The 25,729-nt window shown below is 43.8% G+C and overlaps 1 protein-coding gene across 1 annotated transcript in view; it reads right to left on the bottom strand.

Annotated features, from left to right (window-relative positions):
• Positions 1-838: 838 nt before the first annotated feature.
• The window catches only part of LOC133614372 (uncharacterized), a 60,157-nt gene continuing 35,266 nt past the window's right edge, over positions 839-25,729 (bottom strand). The window contains exons 2-4 of the mRNA XM_061972273.1: positions 7,455-8,920; positions 3,854-4,327; positions 839-1,786 (exon numbers count right to left, since the gene is read on the bottom strand). Of these exons, the coding sequence (XP_061828257.1) occupies positions 1,764-1,786; positions 3,854-4,327; positions 7,455-8,730 (1,773 nt within the window). The 5' untranslated portion in view covers positions 8,731-8,920 and the 3' untranslated portion in view covers positions 839-1,763. The remainder of the gene's footprint in view (positions 1,787-3,853; positions 4,328-7,454; positions 8,921-25,729) is intronic.

Below are 25,729 nucleotides of genomic sequence, written 5' to 3' on the forward strand. Positions count from 1 at the left end.
TATATATATGTGTGTGTGAAATACTTGATTTGGTGAATTCTAGCTGTAAATATAGTCCTCCCCTCTTAACCACGCCCCCACCCCGACCATGCCGCACCAACGCCCCTCACCCCCCGAAATCGCAGGTCTCAAGGTTGGCAAGTATGAAAATGTCACTTCGGAATAAACCCCTGCAGGACTCGAGATAAAATCAAGGTAATGTGCATATATATAATCCAGCAATTAATTCTCTTATCGAAGCACAGAAGGTTTAAAAACAGCAAAAAAATGTTACTGGTACATACTTGTTATTAGCGATACTACTGTTCAAATTGCCCTTTACACGATACCGTTGGCAAGTTTTCAGCCAATAAATGCATTCAAGTAAAACAATCATTAAATTGTTTGTGTGATTATATTGGCGTCTTTTTAAAGTTCATTTAAATTAGGCAAGCAATTAAATGCAATAAATCTCGATTAGTCAAAATTCAAAACTGTGATTAATCTTTTGACAGTGCTACTTAAAATGTATTTATATACACAAACATATATATTTCAGCCTTTTTCACAACATTGAAAAAAAATAATTATAAAATGCTAATAATAAAAATACAACTTACATTACGAACATGTTTGTTAGCTTTCAGGTTGTAAGGTAGACACACAGACTCACGTCTAGTCGAATACAAAGAAATGTGCTATAATTGTGACTCTTACGTAAAAGGATGAGATTATCGATACACGGATTAATGAGCACCCAATAGCGTCGCAGCCAAAGAACCCCCCACCAACCCACGACCCCTCCTACACCCATGCCCGCTGGCACTCCACCATGCCGACCAAAATGAGCCACAACGAGTTTAGTTGTTAAATTTTAGTCTTTATTGTACTATTGTTTGTTTTTCTTTGACAATTTGCTAGCAGACGTGAAAACTGGACCAACAAAACATCATCATCATCATCGTTGTCGTCGTCGTCATGGCGATGAGCGTTTTTTAATGACAGTGACAGGATGTGCTCTTACAAAATAAGACAGGAAAACCAATCAAGAGTTTTGTCCACCACACAACAGTCTAAAACATTGAACACACAGCTGGAGACATTGCAGTGTTGCTGGGGAGGTGCAGTCCTCGGGGGGCGGTCTATATACTGGAGCAGTCTATGTACTGGAGTCCTGTTCGACCCGCATATCTACTTGGACGGAGAGGGACTGAGGGTGAGGGGGGGGGGCACTACAAAGCAAAATGGCTGTCAATATAAAACTAACAGTCTCTTTTTTTTTTCTTCTTGTTTTTATCTTATTTCAATCCACCAATCAGGGCTCGGTATGAACAGACGGGCAGGGGGGTGTTATTTTTTTTTAAGTATACATTTCATTGTTTTCGTCTCTCGTTGACAAAGAAAAATGTCACACAAACAAGCAGAGAAAACAGGGTGTGTGTGTGTGTGTGTGTGTGCGTGTGTGTGCCAATGATTGTGGTGGGAGGGGGCGGAGGGGGTGAATTATTGCTTTTTGAGTTTATTTTTTATTTATTTTTTCCACATGAACTCTCGCCGCCTGCTCCACATCACCATGGCGAGTCGTTAACACGTGATTACTCCTTTATTTGGGAGGGGGGGGGTGTGGAAGCAGGGAGGTGGTGGTGCTGGTGTGGTGGTGGTGGTGGTGTGTGGCGGGGGGAGTGGTTAGGGTGGAGGATTTGGAAGAGGGTTGGGGAGGGGGGGGGGGGTCTCAGAGCTCCTTGCTCAGCGAATCCCGGGCAGTTCTAATCCTCTTTGTGGCCTCACACGTTTCCCGCCTTTTTGTCTGGTGAATGATAACAGAAGACATTGAAAAGAACAAGCATTAAAAATAATAATAATGATGATAATAATTATAAAACATGGCAAAAAAGTGCGCTTTAGTGCAAACCTCATTGTGCTTTTTCAAAAAGTATGACATTGTCATCGTCACATAGCAAGTGGTCCTCAGTTTTGTCCTGGACACCCTGAAGAGACTGTACCAGCCTAGACTAGAGTGGACTAGATCAGGGGTGTCCAAACTTTTCCCACCAAAAGCTGCATGCTGAAAATCGAAAGCATTTTTGCCTATTTTTTCCCCCATTTGTTTTGTAGTTCTCCTGTTTGTGTCATCATGTGCAGTGGTCACTAGAGAGCAGAGGTGGGTAGTAACGCGCTACATTTACTCCGTTACATCTACTTGAGTAACTTTTGGGATAAATTGTACTTCTAAGAGTAGTTTTAATGCGACATACTTTTACTTTTACTTGAGTATATTTATAGAGAAGAAACGCTACTTTTACTCCGCTACTTTTATCTACATTCAGCTCGCTACTCGCTACTAATTTTTATCGATCTGTTAATGCACGCTTTGTTTGTTTTGGTCTGTCAGACAGACCTTCATAGTGCCTGCGTTTCAACAAATACAGTCACTGGTGACGTTCACTCCGTTCCACCAATCAGATGCAGTCACTGGTGACGTTGGACCAATCAAACAGAGCCAGGCGGTCACATGACCTGACTTAAACAAGTTGAAAAACTTATTGGGGTGTTACCATTTAGTGGTCAATTGTTCGGAATATGTACTGTACTGTGCAATCTACTAATAAAAGTTTCAATCAATCAATCAAAACTGTGAAGGAAAAAAGACCATTTTTATTTCAACCGTACATCCCGTCAAAAGCCTAAAGACTGACTGCACAGTTCCTGTCTTCACAATAAAAGTGCCGCTCCATCGCGTCTGCGCTTTCAAAATAAGAGTCTCCGAAAGCCTGCGCAAACAAGCTAGCAAGCTACGGAGTTTGCCGCCAATGTATTTCTTGTAAAGTGTATAAAAACGAATATGGAAGCTGGACAAATAAGATGCCAAAAACCAACCACTTTCATGTGGTATTAGACAGAAAGGAGGAACTTTTTTTCTCCTCCATTTGAAAACGTGGACGTTTGTCATCACTACTGTCTGATTACAATCAACGCAAGTCATCAGAATCAGGTAATACACCAACTTATATTCTTGTCTTCATGAAAGAAAGGAATCTATATGTTAAACATGCATGTATATTCATTAAAACACCTTTAACATGTAAACAAAAACGGCAAAAAAAAAATATATAAATTATATACTGTATATATCAATGTGTATATATATATATATATATATATATATATATATATATATATATATATATATATATATATATATATATATATATATATATATATGATATGTGTGTGTATGTTACTCATCAGTTACTCAGTACTTGAGTAGTTTTTTTACAACATACTTTTTACTTTTACTCAAGTAAATATTTGGGTGACTACTCCTTACTTTTACTTGAGTAATAAATCTCTAAAGTAACAGTACTCTTACTTGAGTACAATTTCTGGCTACTCTACCCACCTCTGCTAGAGAGCCACACTTTGGACACCCCTGGGCTATTTTAAAAACGCTTGTAAACGAGCGCCGAATCAAAGACCCTTCCTAAAGTGGCTTGTGGTCTAAGGTCTACAAAGACTTAGCTAGCCGACGACGTGCCTGCTCTGCGGCGTGCGCAACTGGCGGTTGATGTGCGTGTGCGTGCACGTGTGACGTCCCGTGCTGGCGTGTTAGCATGCTAGCATGTGGAGGCGGGGCCATGGCAGCCGTTGAGAGCGCCGCAAAGCTCCCGCTCTAACTGGTGGGCGGCTGCCGACATCACGCTGTGCACGATGGCCACCGCCACGTCTCGAAGCTCTCTCTTCCTCATCTCCTCTTCCTCCTCTACCTCCTCCCCTAGCTCACCGCTCATGTTTGTTAGCGCCAGTCTCTCGCTAGCTTTTCCTTCCTGGCCACCGCCGAGCTCATCTGAGTCCAGGTGAGCGTGATCTAACTCACCGCTGTTGACGGGCGCCGTGGCGTTGATGACCTTGGAGTTGGCCTCTTCCTTGGCCCCTCCCACTTCCTTGGTCTTCTTCAGGGGGCTGTGCTTCTCCTCTGCCTCCTCCTCCTCCTCATGCTGCGTGCCGTTCTCCTCCGCCGAGCCGTTGGAGCAGCCGTTTTCACCGTTGGCGACGGGAGCTTCGCTCGGCGTCTGCTCCGCGCCTTTCTCTACCTCCTGCTCGTCGCTGCCCTTCTGGTCTTTGTCGTTGGTCTCCTTGGTGGACTCTTCGGTGGGCTCCTCGGTGGCGGCTGCGACCCCAACCTCTGTGGCCTCCTCTTCCTCTTCCTTGGCGCCTTCGCCCATGTCCACGCTGGTGGACTTGCCTTTTCTCAGGATGAAGTTCTTGAGGGACACGGCCCGGCCGAAGTGGGACCGCTTGGCCTTGGCCGACTTTCCGTCTTTGCCCTCGTCTGCTGCTCCGTCCTCGCCTGCTCGGAAAACAAAAATTAAAAAAATGAAGTGAATCACAATGTAAATATTTCATTTGAATGATCGTGTGATAGAGATGCGCGGATAGGCAATTATTTCATCCGCAACCGCATCAGAAAGTCGTCAACCATCCGCCATCCACCCGATGTAACATTTGATCAGAACCGCACCCGCCCGCAACCGCCCGTTGTTATATATCTAATATAGACGATGCAAGGCATTAGTGAGGTTATAAAGCTTTTGCCTGTTAAAGAAAGGAGACTGATCCAATGCAGCACAGACATTCGCGTGCCACGCTGTCACGACCCAGACGCACACCAGTGCGCAATCATATGGGAGCCGCGTCTCGCTGCCGGCGACGGCCGGGTATGGGCCCAACGCTCCAGCGCCATCCATTTTCAGGGCTAGTTGATTCGGCAGGTGGGTTGTTACACACTCCTTGGCGGGTTCCTACGTCCATGGCCACCGTCCTGCTGTCTATATCAACCAGGGTGAGCCCCACCCCTTTCGTGAGCGCACTGCGCGCGGAGTGACCCCTGTTACGCGCCCCCGGCAACAGGGGTGGCGGGCAGGTAAGCTGCGCGGGCGGAGCGCGCAGAGTGACCCCTGTTACGAGCCCCCGGCCACGGGAGTGGCGGGCAGGTAAGCTGCTTACCTGCTGCGCGTGACGCCGGCCGCGGCGAAGGCGGACGAGGCGGGGTGTCGGTGCGGTGGGCGCGGTGGTGACCCTGGACGTGCGTCGGGCCCTTCTCGCGGATCGCCTCAGCTACGGCTCCCGGTGGGGCCCTCTCGGGGGAAGGGGCCTCGGTCCCGGACCCCGGCGAGGCGTCCCTTCTCCGCTCCGTAAAAGTGTCCATCTCTTTTTCTTTTTTTTCTTCTGTTGTGGCATATGCTGCAGGTGCCTGCTCGTTTTTCGTATGTGGGTAACAACATTTAACTATGTATATATATTTCCCAATTGGTTTAACTGCCACCCGCCTGAATCTATTTAAAATCTAATTTTTTTTTATTTCAACCGCCCGACCCGACCCGCGGATAAAATCTAATTTTTTAAAATTTCATCCGCCCGATCCGCGGATAATCCGCGGACTCCGCGGTTGTGCCCGCAAACCGCGCATCTCTATCGTGTGACCATTCTCTGTCCACCAGTGTCTTAAAGCTCAGCACTTCCTGAGTCTAACAATGTGACTAAACAGCTTCTTGACTTGCTTGCCAAAGTCTTTTCAGTAACAAGAAAACATTTTCTTCATGCTGGTTACACACTGCTGTGGGACGACATTCCACTACTCAAAATGAAGTCGCCAACGGCGGATCCCGCAAGCGTTCGCAAAATTTGTTACTCAGTTCTTTGTACTTTCACTTCAGCGACATGGAATTCCAGATTGTGAAGTTGCATACCTGCCAACTACTCCGGTTTTCCCGTAATTAGTACGCTTTTCATCAACCTATTCCAGGTTACGGTTGCAGTGATAAAAAATACGGTTTTTCATTAATTAAAAAAAAATATTTAAAAAAAAGTTTTATTCACGAAATCGCGTAACAACAATGACAATCGACACTGCTTCCCGTAACTTCCTATCGAGCCATTCCGAATGCCATGCGCGAGGCTATTTATAGCGCCGCTGCCAAGCACGAGGCACCAGTTGCCATTGTTTCCAAACGAGCGAACGATCATGGAATCAGCCGGAGAAAAATCGCATACGAGTCTTAAACCGAAAAGAAAACTGCAGTCATTCCGTGAAGAATATTCAAAAGCCTATCCGGGAATAATTATCCGTTCCAAAAAGGGTGAAAACTACGCGAATTGCACCTTGTGCAGACAAGATTTTTCGATCGGACACGGAGGAATTAGCGATGTAAAAGACCACGTTGGGACAAAAAAAACACAAGTCTAATGCCGTTGCTAAATTTGGATTTTAGCCACAAAAAGGTAATGACACCAATGTTATCTATTGGAATTGTTTAGTACTGTTATACTGTTAAAAGTGTTTATACTATTTATGCTTTCAAGTCCAAGTTGAAGAAATCTTGTTAAATGTTGACAGCATAACTACCAAAATACAGAAGTATGTCCTTAATATTTTTGCAGTGCTATTTCTGTTGAAAAGTTCAAATGATTACATTAGAGATGTGATGTGCCACTTTTCAAGTGTCTGATGGCTTCAATTAATTTTCATTAATTTTTCATATTTTGAATTCTTTTGAAAGGCTTACAAAAAAACTACATTTGAATTGTAATTCCATGCTATTGACAGGACTATTAATTTTAATGAAGTTAGCTTACCATGTTTACAGTATGATAATTGTGATAGAAATGTGAATTTTAGGCACAGAATATTTTTTACAATTGAACAAGGCAGTAGATTATACAAGCTTGGACAGAAAGTTAATAATGACACCAATTTTTTTTTAATGGAATTGTTTAGTACTGTTTTACCATTTGTTTACTGTAAAAAGTGTTTATACTTTCAATTAACAAATTGAAGTCTTGTGAAAGGTTGACAGGATAACTGGCATTAACTGTCAAAATAATTTCAAACTATTGAAGTTAGCTTACAGAATAAACATGTCAATCAACCCATATGATTTTTGCTGTAATATTTTTGTTTTGAAAAGTCATGTTGTGATGGTTTTAGCAACATTTTAACCTGTCTGAATGCAATCAATCATTTTGAACCCCCCACCAGGACTTTGTCCTGGACCTACCGGGGCCTGCGGCCCCTGGACCCTGGCTACTAGGTTTTTCTGATTTCAAAAGTTGGCAGGTATGAAGTTGTCACATGGTGATGGCGTCCAAGGATGAAAGGATCAGAGCTCAGGAATCGGCATTGGTCGTCTTCTCCACCATCCAATTTCCACAATCTGCACTCAGGTGCTGAAATGGTGGTCTTCTTCCTCGCCTTTTCCTTGGGACACTGCCTCATCACGCCGTCTCTGACATTTGGTTGGAGACGGAGTCAGACCCTTATCTCTGACTAAAGAGATAAGGTGCCACCAAAGACCTCCAAACCAGTCAAGAAGCTGCTTAGAGACCTTTTTACATAGACGTTTTCTACAAGGAATAAAATGGCCGCTGAAACGGGATTGACTACTGTAGAACAGGTTAACAAAATGGGAGGAGCTTACCTGAGGCGACGGCAGCGGTAGCGTCGTCTTCCCCGCTGGGGGGGCACTCTGTGTTGGCACGCTTGGACTTGGGGATGACACGCTTCTTGAAGGAGGTCCAAATCTCGTTGGCGTGGTGCGTCACCGTCGCTCCTCCCACCGCCTTCTCCTCCTCGCTTCCCTCCACCTTTTCTTCGCCGCCATCGACTTTGGCCTCCTCGGCCGCCCCCTCGGCTGCCACCTCGGCCGCCACCTCGGGCTCGTCTGCCTTGGGCTCCTCATCCGTATCATCCGGCTTGTCGGAGCCCCTGGTCTTGGCGCTGATGCCGACCATGGAGGTGTCCCTCTTGATTCCCTGGAAGGTCCAGGAGCGTTTGAGCTTCCACCTCTTTTGGCCGGACTCCTTGGAGTCCAACGTGGAGGAGTCGCCGCCTCCTTCTGCTCCTTCCCCCGCCTCCTCAGCGCTGCTCCTCTTGTGTGTTTTGTGGGCCATCAGCTTCTTGAAGGAGTGCCAGCGCTTCATGTGCTTGGAGGAGCCAGCCGACGAGGAGGCTTTTTGTTCTGCCTCACCTTCCGCCGCTCCTGCAACTGCTCCCTCCTCTGTGGAGGCGTTGAGTGCTTGGGGATCCTCCAGGCGATCCAAAGACTTGGCGCGTTTAGGAGGTTCTGGAGTGGCGGTGCTGCGGTGAGAGAAGATCTTGGCCACGGGCCTCCGGATCATCTCCCCTACTGAAGACACTTTGCCTTTCTTCTCATCCTCCTTCTTCTCCTCCTCCTTTTTCTCCTCTTCTTTCTCTCCGTTGGCCACCGCCTCCCCCTCGGAGCCTGCTTCTGCTCCTCCCTCAGCCGCCGTCCCCTCCTCTCCCTCTTTCTCCGCCCCCTCTGCGGCACTCTCCTCCCCACCGCCTGCGGGAGCGCTGGGCTCCTTCTTTTTTCTGGATGCCATCACCTTGCCCAGCCCGCTCTTGTTCAAGAAGGAGTCCAGGAAGGAAGTCTTGTGCTCTGCGTTCTCCGAGCTCTGAGGGGCTGGCGCCTCGCCGCTGGATTCTCCGGCCTCCTCGCCGCCGCCGCCGCCACCGGCCTCCGTCACTGCCTCTGCCGCGGTGTCGTTATTGACAGTGTCTTTGTTAGGGACAACCTCACTGTTGACTGCTACGCCGTCTTTATCTGGCACTTCGCTGTTGGCGCTCTCTGAGTTCGCCTTATTGGTCGCTTGCTCCGCCTCCGGCTGCTTGCTCTCCACAGTCTTCCCGTCTTCTTGGACCGCGGGCGCCGCGTCGGCTTCCGTCGCCGCCATTCCCGAAAGAAGAAAGAACCCGCAACAAAAAAGTTTGTTCCTTCTATCCTTCCCTGGCCTTCTGCCCTCCTTATTCTCTTTCTGCTGATTGGTTCCTCCCGCTAGGTGGCGCTCTCAGCTCATGGAAAGCAGCGTGGAGAAGACTGGCGTGGAGGGAGGCTACTCAGCATCCTACTAATCCTCCCGACTCCTGTGGAGTGACAGAGAAGGTGGAAAATGGTTAGCAAGGCATTCACGGGGGGAGACAAGCTCGTTTGTGTGATTTTTATCCAGGTGTGTCACACAAACGTGCACACACTTCATGAATGAGTCAGCGCGTCAATGAAGGTGAGTCACCAAGCGCACGTTCAGACGCTCTCTGAGGGACTCTGGCGGAGACAGCATCAGGTGGGCGAGCGAGGAAGGACAGAGAGAGAGGCGTGAAGACTAACATGATGTGATGGGGAACCGCCTGCCATTTTGAATATGCACATCACATATTGTCTTTTTAATACATTTTTGTTATCCATCCAGCCATCCATCTTCCTCCGCTTATCCGAGGTCGGGTCGCGGGGGCAGCAGCCTAAGCAGGGAAGCCCAGACTTCCCTCTCCCCAGCCACTTCGTCCAGCTCTTCCTGTGGGACCCCGAGGCGTTCCCAGGCCAGCCGGGAGACATAGTCTTCCCAACGTGTCTTGGTCTTCCCCGCGGCCTCCTACCGGTCGGACGTGCCCTAAACGCCTCCCTAGGGAGTCGTTCGGGTGGCATCCTGACCAGATGCCCGAACCACCTCATCTGGCTCCTCTCGATGTGGAGGAGCAGCGGCTTTACTTTGAGCTCCTCCCGGATGGCAGAGCTTCTCACCCTATCTCTAAGGGAGAGCCCCGCCACCCGGCGGAGGAAACTCATTTCGGCCGCTTGTACCCGTGATCTTGTCCTTTCGGTCATAACCCAAAGCTCATGACCATAGGTGAGGATGGGAACGTAGATCGACCGGTAAATTGAGAGCTTTGCCTTCCGGCTCAGCTCCTTCTTCACCACAACGGATCGATACAGCGTCCGCATTACTGAAGACGCCGCACCGATCCGCCTGTCGATCTCACCATCCACTCTTCCCTCACTCGTGAACAAGACTCCGAGGTACTTGAACTCCTCCACTTGGGGCAAGATCTCCTCCCCAACCCGGAGATGGCACTCCACCCTTTTCCGGGCGAGAACCATGGACTCGGACTTGGAGGTGCTGATTCTCATCCCAGTCGCTTCACACTCGGCTGCGAACCGATCCAGTGAGAGCTGAAGATCCTGGCCAGATGAAGCCATCAGGACCACATCATCTGCAAAAAGCAGAGACCTATTCCTGCAGCCACCAAACCAGATCCCCTCAACGCCTTGACTGCGCCTAGAAATTCTGTCCATAAAAGTTATGAACAGAATGGGTGACAAAGGGCAGCCTTGGCGGAGTCCAACCCTCACCGGAAACGTGTCCGACTTACTGCCGGCAATGCGGACCAAGCTCTGGCACTGATCATACAGGGAGCGGACTGCCACAATCAGACAGTCCGATACCCCGTACTCTCCGAGCACTCCCCACAGGACTTCACGAGGGACACGGTCGAATGCCTTCTCCAAGTCCACAAAACACATGTAGACTGGTTGGGCAAACTCCCATGCACCCTCAAGGACCCTGCCGAGAGTGTAGAGCTGCTCCACAGTCCATTTTTGTTATTCCTCTAAAAAATATGGTTGTTGACAAGCATGTCTCCGGCAGTTTTGTGCAAAAATACCCCAATTAAAGTGGACTAAAGTAACGAAATGTCAGATGTCTGTGACAAAAAGCCAGTGAACTCTAAACCAGTGTTTACTGACCTTTTATTGAGCCACGGCCAATAAAATACAATTGACATTCTGCTGTGTGTTACTTCTGCTATCTAGAAGAACATGTTACTACACAGCTTTGCCTCTCCCTCTCCGCTCATCGCCATCTTGGCCATCAAGAGTATATATAAAAAAAAAAAAGGTGAAATAGATACATTTCATTCATTTAAATGTATTTCTTAGGGCCGGGCAATAAAACGACATCAATATACAGTGTTCCCTCGTTTAACGCTGGGGTTACGTTCCAAAAAATATCCGCTCTAAGTGAAATCCATGGAGTAGAAGTCAATTTTTTGTTAGTTATATATATTTTTTGTTTACACTGTTTTTTCATTTACTGTGCATGTTTTTTCATTTACAGGTTTTTATTTATTTATTTATTATGTTTTTTTGTTTACAGTACTGTACAGTATATGTATGCTCGCATCAAACAATTAAGTTTCCAGTGAGGGTTGGACTCCGCCAAGGCTGCCCTTTGCAACCGATTCTGTTCATAACTTTTATGGACAGAATTTCTAGGCGCAGTCAAGGCGTTGAGGGGATCTGGTTTGGTGGCTGCAGGATTAGGTCTCTGCTTTTTGCAGATGATGTGGTCCTGATGGCTTCATCTGGCCAGGATCTTCAGCTCTCACTGGATCGGTTCGCAGACGAGTGTGAAGCGACTGGGATGAGAATCAGCACCTCCAAGTCCGAGTCCATGGTTCTCGCCCGGAAAAGGGTGGAGTGCCATCTCCGGGTTGGGGAGGAGATTTTGCCCCAAGTGGAGGAGTTCAAGTACCTCGGAGTCTTGTTCACGAGTGGGGGAAGAGTGGATCGTGAGATCGACAGGCGGATCGGTGCGGCGTCTTCAGTAATGCGGACGCTGTATCGATCCGTTGTGGTGAAGAAGGAGCTGAGCCGGAAGGCAAAGCTCTCAATTTACCGGTCGATCTACGTTCCCATCCTCACCTATGGTCATGAGCTTTGGGTTATGACCGAAAGGACAAGATCACGGGTACAAGCGGCCGAAATGAGTTTCCTCCGCCGAGTGGCGGTGCTCTCCCTTAGAGATAGGGTGAGAAGCTCTGTCATTCGGGGGGGGCTCAAAGTAAAACCGCTGCTCCTCCACATCGAGAGGAGCCAGATGAGGTGGTTCGGGCATCTGGTCAGGATGCCACCCGAACGCCTCCCTAGGGAGGTGTTTCGGGCACGTCCGACCGGTAGGAGGCCACGGGGAAGACCCAGGACACGCTGGGAAGACTATCTCTCCCGGCTGGCCTGGGAACGCCTCGGGATCCCCCGGGAGGAGCTGGACGAAGTGGCTGGGGAGAGGGAAGTCTGGGCTTCCCTGCTTAGACTGCTGCCCCCGCGACCCGACCTCGGATAAGCGGAAGAAGATGGATGGATGGATGGAATTTTAAGAGGTTATTAAGTGTTAAATTTTTCAGAATGGAGTGTTTTCCATGGCTGTGCTGACATTTCCTTTCTGCTTGAAAGCTGAGGGGTTTATAATTAGAGGAAGGTTTTCAGCCCTCGTACTTCACTTTGTTTTTTGCATGTCAAACTATAATTATTCTCCATAAAATGGTGTTTTGTATTGTCGTACAATTCCTTCTTTAGAGTACTAATGAAAACTGAGGTACTACTCTAGTGTTTTGGTTATGTTGTGCTCGCCAAGTGAAAGCAGACATGAAGTGTTTGAGTTGAATAATTTATCCGCCAGAAGTCCACACTTGTCCACACGCGAGCCTCACTTTGAAATAATGTGCTTTGTCGTTGTCTCGTCATTTTAACGTGTCAATCATCTTTGCAGCTCGCTGGAGAACAAGAGAAGCAACACATGTCAAACGAACCCTTGAGTAGCACTGCGGATTGCTACGATAGGCTGTGATGTTTGTACAAGTTCCCTTCTAGGTGAGGTGTGGAATATCGAAGACTGAGCGGCGGCGGCGTCCGCTCATAAAAGCTATGACTCGAGTTAAATGGACCAGGCCTGCAAGAGAGCGTCTCCACTGGGGCAAGAAGGTTCTAACGTTCCAGATAATACACGCGCCTCCTCAAAACTCAGCAGACACGCGACTGAGACGGTTGAATGGACCAGAACCAGCGTTTTGGACCCACACATCAGTGAGTCACATATATTTGAACATTCTTTCAAATCAAACATGGATGATGACTTGTGGCCACTGCAGAACATTTCTACACTCTCACTCTCACACACACACACACACACACACACACACACCATCCAACCAATGCACGGGGTGGTCTGCAGCAAGAGATTCCTGTTCGAGTCCCGTCTATCTAAACCATACTTGCCAACCCTCCCGAATTTTCCGGGAGACTCCCTAAATTCAGCGCCTCTCCCGAAAACCTCCCGGGACAAATATTCTCCCGAAAATATCCCGATTTTCAGCCAGCGCTGGAGGCCACGCCCCCTCCAGTTCCATGCGGACCTGAGTGAGGACAGCCTTTTTTCACAACGGGAGGTGACAAGAACTAAATCATCCATACTAGAGACAAATTGTATTATTATGTTTATCTTACCTAAAAATAAATATGTTTATTAATTTAAAAAAAAAACAAAAAAACTAAATACATTTTTACTATATTTTGCTAAAAACATCAAAATTTAATTGTATTTTTATTTGTATTTTTTCTGACTCCTTATTACATCCAGCCATAGAATTAAAATAAACATATTTGAAATAATTCATTTTAAATTATCATAATAATTCATTTAAAATGACCATATTTAATTATTAAAATAATTGCTTGTTTATCAACAACTTTGGCATTTTATTCATTACATTTTGAAGCTCTCAGAAGCCAAGTTATGTTATATTCCTTAATATTTATTTATGCAAGTTTGAAGTATCAATTATCTAAACACAGTTTTGTTTGCATATTTTCAGGATATATATATATATATATATATATATATATATATATATATATATAAAATGTGTATATATATATATATATATATATATATATATATATATATATATATATATATATATATATATATATATATGTATGAAATACTTGACTTGGTGAATTCTAGCTGTCAATATACTCCAGAGAATAGAACAAGGATGGACAATTCAACCCTTAACTCAACAATGAGTAGATGAGTGTTATGTGTGTGTATATGTGTAAATAAATGAACACTGAAATCCAAGTATTTCTCTTATTTATATATATATACTGTATATATATATATATATATATATATGTATATATATATATATATATATATATATATATATATATATATATATATATATATATGTATGTATGAAATACTTGACTTGGTGAATTCTAGCTGTCAATATACTCCTCCCCTCTTAACCACGCCCCCCCTCTGTCCTATTTCCCCCCACCTCCCAAAATCGGAGGTCTCAAGGTTGGCAAGTATGATCTAAACACACTTTAAAGTCACACAACCATCAACATATTTTGTTTGTGCTTCACAAATATCACAATGACGATGCAAACAGGAAGTGCCGATCCACCCGATCAGGCGCCACTTGAAAGTAAACAATGTTACTGAGGCTGTCAGACATTTAAAATATTTGATCGCGATTAATTGCAGTTTGTTCATAGTTAACTCAAAATTAATCTCGATTAATCGCAGATAAATATAATTTTTTGTTATTAATAAGTGTACCCTAGACAGATAATGTTCACGTTTTTAGTACCATTACTGGACAATTAGTTTGCTTCAATTATTATTATTTTTGTTTTTTTGAACAATTTCCTTTGTGGATCAATAACGTTTGTCTAAGTCTAGTCTTTTTAAACAGCTCAACACAAAAAGGACAAACACACTTTTAATGACTATAAAAAAAAATTACCTGCAGTGCGTTGGTGTCTTGCCAGATTTTGTATTTTGTAGGAATACAGAATTTTTATTTCTGCTGTAGGAGCACTTGCATTCATTGGAGGACCTACACCATGTTTAGATACCAGTTTCATAACACAAAATGTGGAGTGTTATGATCATGGTTTAATTGTCTGAGATGTAGTCTGTAATATTTCTACCTGAATAAATGCTTCTGATATTCTGTACATTACATGTTGTACTCGTTCAGGGGTCGGCAACCTTTACCAGTCAAAGAGCCATTTTGACCAGTTTCACAAATTAAAGAAAACAATGGGAGCCACAAAAATCTTTTGAAATTTAAAATGAAATGACGCTGCATTCAAAGTTTGTTTTTTGCTTTGGGCTATGTACAAACCAAGGGTCTCAGACACGCGGCCCACACCTTAATATGAAAATTGAATGTTAGTGCGGCCCGCGAGTTTTATATGAATGGCGCTTGACAGCGTCATTCTTGTCAACCCTTCCGATTTTTCCGGCAGACTACGAATTTTGGGGCAACTATTCTCTCAGACGTGCCGTGATGGTACAGCATTTAGCGCCCGCTACAACCAGCGTGCCGGCCCAGCCACACGTTGTATGGAGCTTCTGCTTGCTCACGTAAGTGACAGCAAGGCATACTTGGTCAACAACCACACAGGTTACACTGACGGTGGCGGTATAAAAAACTTTAACACTCTTACTAATAATGCGCCACACTGTGAACCCACACCAAACAAGAATGACAAACACATTTCGGGAGAACATCTGCACCATAACAGAACAAATACCCAGAATCCCATGCAGCCCTAACTCTTCCGGGCTACATTATACACCCCCGCTACCAAACCCCGCCCACTTCAACCGACGCACGGAAGCGGGGGGGGGGGGGGGGGGGTTGATGTGTAAGGGAGCAGGGTTGGGGTGGGGGCGGGGTTTGGTGGTAGCAGGGGTGTATAATGTAGCCCGGAAGAGTTAGGGCTGCATGGGATTCTGGGTATTTGTTCTGTTGTGTTTATGTTGTGTTACGGTGCAGATGTTCTCCCGAAATGTGTTTGTCATTCTTGTTTGGTTTTGGTTCAAAGTGTGGCGCATTATTAGTAAGAGTGTTAAAGTTGTTTTATATGGCCACCGTCAGTGTAACCTGTGTGGCTGTTGACCAAGGTCACTTACGTGTGCAGGCAGAAGATGCATAAAACAAGAGACTGGGCTGGCACGCAGTTAATATAGATTGTAGAGGGCGCTAAATGCTGTACCATTATCGCACGCCTTTAATATTATTGTAAGGGTGAAAATCGGAGAATATTAATCCCGGTAATTTTCTGCGAGAGGCACTGAAATCCGGAAGTCTCGGCAAGTATGTAGCTGAGCCGCATCAGAGTGATCAAAGAGCCGCATGCGGCTCCGGAGCCGCGGGTTGCAGACCCCTGTACTAGTTGATAGTATTCATATCCCTGCATGACAATTTCTTTACCTTCCCTATTAATAAAATATAATATTCAGCCTGCTAAACATTCTGTAAATGTGGACTATCAATGTGAAGAGGTTATAAAAAAAAAAAAAAAAGGTCTTTTATCGGGAGCGATTATCAGAGTTTCCGTTTTGTTAGAATTTATCTGGAGGAAATTTGAGGACAACCAGTTTTTAATACAGGATACGCACTACAACAAATCAGATAAAAAGTGTGATTAAAAAAGTGATAAAAAGAGTCTATTTAGCTCAGGGGTGCTCATTACGTCGATCGCGAGCTACCGGTCGATCTCGGAGGGTGTGTCAGTCGATCACCAGGCAGCCATTAAAAAAATAGTCCTAAAAATGAGCGATCATAAATCTTCACTATGACGTCACTTTCGTCACTTGATTGACATTCACGGCACCCGAGGGTCTTCTGAGATGACGCTGGCTGCTGCCAGCTCATTAAAATGACCGACTGGAAGGCGAGAAACACTTTATTTCAACAGACTCTGGCGCCGTACCTGTCGTCAAAACTCCAAAGACCGACTGCACAGTTGCACAATAAAAGCGCTTCTTCATCCTGCCTGCACTACCAAAATAAGAGTCTCAGAAAGCTGGCGTGCACAAGCTAGCAAGCTACGGAGTTTGCCGACAATGTATTTCTTGTAAAGTGTATACAAAGGAGTACGGAAGCTGGACAAATAAGATGCCAAAACCAACCACTTTCATGTGGTATTGGACAGAAAGGAGGACTTTTTTTCTCCTCCATTCGAAAATGCGGACCTTATCAGCACCACTGTCTGATTCCAATCAATGCAAGTCATTACAATCAGGTAATACACCAACTTATATTCTTGTCTTCATGAAAGAAAGCAATCTATATGTGTTAAACAAGCTTGTATTATCTCTAAACTCTTTTAACTTATTAACAATATTAACTATATGTGTTAAACATGCTTGTATTATCTTTAAACACCTTTAACTTATTAACAATATGAACTATATGTGTTAAACATGCTTGTATTATCTTTAAACACCTTTAACTTATTAACAATATTAACTATATGTGCTAAACATGCTTGTATTATCTTTAAACACCTTTAACTTATTACCAATATTAACTATAAGTGTTAAACATGCTTGTATTATCTTTAAACACCTTTAACTTGTTACCAATATTAACTCTAAGTGTTAAACATGCTTGTATTATCTTTAAACACCTTTAACTTGTTAACAATATTAACTATGTGTTAAACATTCTTGTATTATCATTAAACACCTTTAATTTATTAACAATATTAACTATATGTGTTAAACATGCTTGCATTATCACAACATCTTTAACTTGTTAACAATATTAACTATGTGTTAAACATGCTTGTATTATCTTTAAACACCTTTAACTTGTTAACAATATTAACTATGTGTTAAACATTCTTGTATTATCATTAAACACCTTTAATTTATTAACAATATTAACTATATGTGTTAAACATGTTTGCATTATCTTTAAACACCTTTAACTTAACAATATTAACTATATGTGTTAAACATGCTTGTATTATCATTAATCACCTTTAACTTGTTAACAATATTAACTATATGTATTAAACAAGCTTGTATTTTCATTAAACACCTTTAATTTATTAACAATATTAACTATATGTGTTAAACATGCTTGCATTATCATTAAACACCTTTAACTTGTTAACAAAAACATATATTTCATAAATATCCATCCATCCATCCATCCATTTTCTACCGCTTATTCCCTTTGGGGTCGCGGGGGGCGCTGGAGCCTATCTCAGCTACAATCGGGCGGAAGGCGGGGTACACCCTGGACAAGTCGCCACCTCATCATAAATAAGTAAATATAAATTATATATATGAATGAGGTAGATCCCCACGACTTGATCAATTGAAAAGTAGCTTGCCTGCAGAAAAAGTGTGAGCACCCCTGGTTTAGCTGATTGGAGAGCGAGCTTCTGCAGCTAGTGAGTTAATGACGATGACTTCTGTTTTGTTTGATCAGCCGTTTTACTGCCATGTTACAGACACAAGAAACAATTATGGTATGTAAATAAACATTTAAACAATCTTTCTGTGTAAATAACTCATTTCACAATGTATATATCTGCGGTTTATAGCCCGGTGCAGCTAATACATGTTTAGTGAGTGCAACTTATATAGTCTGGAAAATACAGTACATGTATTTCACATCGTTTTCTGCATGTAGAGCTATAATTATTCTTCATAAAATGTGTTTTGTTTTCAATGTTCTGAAGCAGATTAATTGAATTGACATTATTTCCTATGCGAAAAATTGTTTTGCTGTTTGTACTATTTGGTGTTCGTCGGACCTTTTAGAACGGATTACTAACAAAAACAGAGGTACCAATATTTGCACTCTGAGTACACAGTGTACATAAGGGGTGCTCACACTTTTTCTGCTGGCGAGCTACTTTTCAATTGATCAAGTCGTGGGGATCTACCTCATTCATATATATAATTTACATTTACTTATTTATGAAACATATGTTTTTGTTAATAAGTTAAAGGTGTTTAATGATAATGCAAGCATGTTTAACATATAGTTAATATTGTTAATAAATTAAAGGTGTTTAATGATAATGCAATCATGTTTAACACATAGTTAATATTGTTAATAAATTAAAGGTGTTTAATGATAATACAAGAATGTTTAATACATATAGTTAATATTGTTAATAAATTAAAGGTGTTTAATACATATAGTTAATATTGTTAACAAGTTAAAGGTGTTTAAAGATAATGCAAGCATGTTTAATACATATAGTTAATATTGTTAACAAGTTAAAGGTGTTTAATGATAATACAAGCATGTTTAATACATATAGTTAATATTATTAATAAGTTAAAGGTGTTTAATGATAATACAAGCATGTTTAACACATATAGTTAATGTTAATAAATTAAAGGTGTTTAATGATAATACAAGCATGTTTAACACATATAGTTAATATTGTTAATAAATTAAAGGTGTTTAAAGATAATGCAAGCATGTTTAACACATATAGTTAATATTGTTAACAAGTTAAGGTGTTTAATGATAATACAAGCATGTTTAACACATATAGTTAATATTGTTAATAAATTAAAGGTGTTTAATGATAATACAAGCATGTTTAACACATATAGTTAATATTGTTGATAAATTAAAGGTGTTTAAAGATAATGCAAGCATGTTTAACACATATAGTTAATATTGTTAACAAGTTAAGGTGTTTAAAGATAATACAGGCATGTTTAACACATATAGATTCCTTTCTTTCATGAAGACAAGAATATAAGTTGGTGTATTACCTGATTCTGATGACTTGCATTGATTGGAATCAGACAGTGGTGCTAAAAACGTCCGCATTTTCGAATGGAGGAGAAAAAAAGTCCTCCTTTCTGTCCAATACCACATGAAAGTGGTTGGTTTTTGGCATCTTATTTGTCCAGCTTCCGTACTCCTTTGTATACACTTTACAAGAAATACATTGTCGGCAAACTCCGTAGCATGCTAGCTTGTGCACGCCAGCTTTCTGAGACTCTTATTTTGGTAGCGCAACTGTGCAACTGTACAGTCGGTCTTTGGAGTTTTGACGACAGGTACGGCGCCAGAGTCTGTTGAAATAAAGTGTTTCTCGCCTTCCAGTCGGTCATTTTAATGAGCTGGCAGCAGCCGGCGTCATCTCAGAAGACCCTCGGGTGCCGTGAATGTCAATCAAGTGACGAAAGTGACGTCATAGTGAAGATTTATGATCGCTCATTTTTAGGACTATTTTTTTAACGCCTGGCTGGTGATCGACTGACACACCCTCCGCGATCGACCGGTAGCTCGCGATCGACGTAATGAGCACCCCTGGTGTACACAGTACACTTATTGAAGTGTTAGTACGCAAGTGCAAAAGTTGAAACAAAGCCATGGATTGACTTGTTGTTGTTGTTGTTGTTGTTGTCATTGCGATGGATTAGCGGCGCTGCGTTCCAGCAGCTTCCCGCCCTCACAGGGAAGGTCGGACCTTTTAGTGCGACAGCTTTAAGCGCCGCTCTAATCCAGCGCCAGGAGAGCAGCCAATTTCAAGTGAGTTCACGTCTCGGCTTGGCTGTTTTAGGACCTCTGGAGCGGCCCTCGTCACGTGGCTTCGTGCTTCAACAGGGGGTGCCACGCCGTTTGATTCAAAATGTTGGTCGTCAAGCTGTCTGATACAGTGCTAGCCCTGTTGTCATGGTGATAACGGAGCCTCTTGATAAGAAGCGACCTGTTTGGACCGCGTGTACTTCCGAGTCCTCACTTCCTGTTTCTATTTCAGGATTTTCTCTGCAAGCACGGCAACTTGTTGGCCGGTGACCTGAGGGCAACCCACCTTGGACGCTGACCTCTGACCCCTCAGTGTTGCGGGTCAGGAGGAAAGCGGATTTGCCGCGCAGGCTGCAATGAAGATGATACCACAAGCAAGCCTGTTAAATCCATCAGCGGGATCAGCGCAGAGCGCACGCACAGGTTGCCACGTGAAGGACGCCGTCGTCAATGTTGTTACCATCTGCTGTGTTACCTGCATGGAAACATCTGGAAGGACCAACTTGGTTGTGATTCATGTAAGAGGAGTCCAAGTTTAGCAACACACACACACAACTCACTCCTTATTAACCAATTACCTGTCCCTAAACAGGATTGTTTACGTCGAGCCTCGTTAGAGCCGCCATAGAGCACCAAAACAAGCCAGCCAGCCAACCAATGACGACAACACTAGTAAAACACAGACTACAACACAACTGCAACACCACTCCAACACTCGACTACAACACAACTGCAATACAACTGCAGTACAAAACAAATTCACCACTAAAATACAGCGACAACGCATTTGCGATACAAAACGACTGCAACTCCACGACACAACTGCAACATGACTCCAACACACAACTACAACCCAACTGCAACATGACTCCAACACAACTGCAAAGTGACTCCAACACAACTGTAATACGACATGTCTAAAATACAACTGCACTACAAAAGAAATTCACCACTAAAATACAGCGACAACACATTTGCGATACAAAACGACTGCAACTCGACAACACAACTGCAACATGACTCCAACACACAACTACAACCCAACTGCAACATGACTCCAACGCACAACTGCAACATGACTCCAACACACAACTACAACCCAACTGCAACACGACTCCAACACACAACTGCAACATGACTCCAACACACAACTATAACCCAACTGCAACACGACTCCAACACACAACTGCAACATGACGCCAACACACAACTACAACCCAACTGCAACACGACTCCAACACACAACTGCAACATGACTCCAACACACAACTATAACCCAACTGCAACACGACTCCAACACACAACTGCAACACGACTCCAACACACAACTGCAACATGACGCCAACACACAACTACAACCCAACTGCAACACGACTCCAACACACAACTGCAACATGACTCCAACACACAACTATAACCCAACTGCAACACGACTCCAACACACAACTGCAACACGACTCCAACACACAACTGCAACATCCCTGCAACTTGACTCCAACACAACTGTAACATGACTCCAACATATAACTACAACATCACTGCAACATGACTCCAACACACAACTGCAACATGACTCCAACACACAACTGCAACATGACTCCAACACACAACTGCAACATCCCTGCAACATGACTCCAACACAACTGTAACATGACTCTAACACACAACTGCAACATGACTCCAACATATAACTACAACATCCCTGCAACATGACTCCAACACACAACTGCAATATCCCTGCAACTTGACTCCAACACAACTGTAACATGACTCTAACACACAACTGCAACATGACTCCAACATATAACTACAACATCACTGCAACATGACTCCAACACACAACTACAACATCCCTGCAACTTGACTCCAACACACAACTACAACATCACTGCAACATGACTCCAACACACAACTACAACATCACAGCAATATGACTCCAACACACAACTACAACATACCTGTAACATGACTCTAACACACAACTATAACACAACTGCAACATGACATAACTACAACCTCACGGCAACATGATTCCAACACACAACTACAACATCACTGCAACATGACTCCAACACACAACTACAACATCACAGCAATATGACTCCAACACACAACTACAACATACCTGTAACATGACTCTAACACACAACTATAACACAACTGCAACATGACATAACTACAACCTCACTGCAACATGATTCCAACACACAACTACAACATCCCTGCAACATGAGTCCAACCCATGACTCCAACACTACTGTTACGTGACTCTAACACACAACTACAACACAACTGCAACATGACTCCAACACACGACTAAAACACAACTGCAACATGACTCCAATGCATGACTACAGTACCACTGCAACATGACTCCAACACATGACTACAACACAACTGCAACATGACTCCAACACATGACTCCAACACAACTGCAACATGACTCCAACACATGACTCCAACACAACTGCAACATGACTCCAACACACGACTGCTACATGACTCCAACACACGACTGCTACATTACTACAACACAACTGCAACATGACTCCAACATGACTCCAACACAACTGCAACATGACTCCAACACAACTGCAACATGACTCCAACACAACTGCAACATGACTCCAACACAACTGCAACATGACTCCAACACGACTGCAACATGACTCCAACACAACTGCAACATGACTCCAACACAACTGCAACATTGCTCCAATGCACGACTCCAACACAACTGCAACATGACTCCCAAGTCCAACACACGACTCCAACACAACTGCAAAGTGACTCCAACACAACTGTAATACGACATGTCTAAAATACAACTGCAGTACAAAACAAATTCACCACTAAAATACAGCGACAACACATTTGCGATACAAAACGACTGCAACTCGACAACACAACTGCAACATGACTCCAACACACAACTACAACCCAACTGCAACATGACTCCAACGCACAACTGCAACATGACTCCAACACACAACTACAACCCAACTGCAACACGACTCCAACACACAACTGCAACATGACTCCAACACACAACTATAACCCAACTGCAACACGACTCCAACACACAACTGCAACATGACGCCAACACACAACTACAACCCAACTGCAACACGACTCCAACACACAACTGCAACATGACTCCAACACACAACTATAACCCAACTGCAACACGACTCCAACACACAACTGCAACACGACTCCAACACACAACTGCAACATGACGCCAACACACAACTACAACCCAACTGCAACACGACTCCAACACACAACTGCAACATGACTCCAACACACAACTATAACCCAACTGCAACACGACTCCAACACACAACTGCAACACGACTCCAACACACAACTGCAACATCCCTGCAACTTGACTCCAACACAACTGTAACATGACTCCAACATATAACTACAACATCACTGCAACATGACTCCAACACACAACTGCAACATGACTCCAACACACAACTGCAACATGACTCCAACACACAACTGCAACATCCCTGCAACATGACTCCAACACAACTGTAACATGACTCTAACACACAACTGCAACATGACTCCAACATATAACTACAACATCCCTGCAACATGACTCCAACACACAACTGCAATATCCCTGCAACTTGACTCCAACACAACTGTAACATGACTCTAACACACAACTGCAACATGACTCCAACATATAACTACAACATCACTGCAACATGACTCCAACACACAACTACAACATCCCTGCAACTTGACTCCAACACACAACTACAACATCACTGCAACATGACTCCAACACACAACTACAACATCACAGCAATATGACTCCAACACACAACTACAACATACCTGTAACATGACTCTAACACACAACTATAACACAACTGCAACATGACATAACTACAACCTCACGGCAACATGATTCCAACACACAACTACAACATCACTGCAACATGACTCCAACACACAACTACAACATCACAGCAATATGACTCCAACACACAACTACAACATACCTGTAACATGACTCTAACACACAACTATAACACAACTGCAACATGACATAACTACAACCTCACTGCAACATGATTCCAACACACAACTACAACATCCCTGCAACATGAGTCCAACCCATGACTCCAACACTACTGTTACGTGACTCTAACACACAACTACAACACAACTGCAACATGACTCCAACACACGACTAAAACACAACTGCAACATGACTCCAATGCATGACTACAGTACCACTGCAACATGACTCCAACACATGACTACAACACAACTGCAACATGACTCCAACACATGACTCCAACACAACTGCAACATGACTCCAACACATGACTCCAACACAACTGCAACATGACTCCAACACACGACTGCTACATGACTCCAACACACGACTGCTACATTACTACAACACAACTGCAACATGACTCCAACATGACTCCAACACAACTGCAACATGACTCCAACACAACTGCAACATGACTCCAACACAACTGCAACATGACTCCAACACAACTGCAACATGACTCCAACACGACTGCAACATGACTCCAACACAACTGCAACATGACTCCAACACAACTGCAACATTGCTCCAATGCACGACTCCAACACAACTGCAACATGACTCCCAAGTCCAACACACGACTCCAACACAACTGCAAAGTGACTCCAACACAACTGTAATACGACATGTCTAAAATACAACTGCAGTACAAAACAAATTCACCACTAAAATACAGCGACAACACATTTGCGATACAAAACGACTGCAACTCGACAACACAACTGCAACATGACTCCAACACACAACTACAACCCAACTGCAACACGACTCCAACACACAACTGCAACATGACTCCAACGCACAACTACAACCCAACTGCAACACGACTCCAACAAACAACTGCAACATGACTCCAACACACAACTACAACCCAACTGCAACACGACTCCAACACACAACTGCAACATGACGCCAACACACAACTACAACCCAACTTCAACATGACTCCAACACACAACTACAACCCAACTGCAACACGACTCCAACACACAACTGCAACATGACTCCAACACACAACTGCAACATCCCTGCAACTTGACTCCAACACAACTGTAACATGACTCTAACACACAACTGCAACATGACTCCAACATATAACTACAACATCACTGCAACATGACTCCAACACACAACTGCAACATCCCTGCAACATGACTCCAACACACAACTGCAACATCCCTGCAACTTGACTCCAACACAACTTTAACATGACTCTAACACACAACTGCAACATGACTCCAACATATAACTACAACATCACTGCAACATGACTCCAACACACAACTGCAACATCACTGCAACATGACTCCAACACACAACTACAACATCACAGCAATATGACTCCAACACACAACTACAACATACCTGCAACATGACTCTAACACACAACTATAACACAACTGCAACATGACATAACTACAACCTCACTGCAACATGACTCCAACACACAACTACAACATCACTGCAACATGACGCCAACATATAACTACAACATCACTGCGACATGAGTCCAACCCATGACTCCAACACAACTGTTACGTGACTCTAACACACAACTACAACACAACTGCAACATGACTCCAACGCACGACTAAAACACAACTGCAACATGACTCCAATGCATGACTACAGTACCACTGCAACATGACTCCAAC

Source organism: Nerophis lumbriciformis, linkage group LG17, assembly GCF_033978685.3.
Source record: "Nerophis lumbriciformis linkage group LG17, RoL_Nlum_v2.1, whole genome shotgun sequence".
Lineage (NCBI taxonomy): Eukaryota > Metazoa > Chordata > Actinopteri > Syngnathiformes > Syngnathidae > Nerophis > Nerophis lumbriciformis.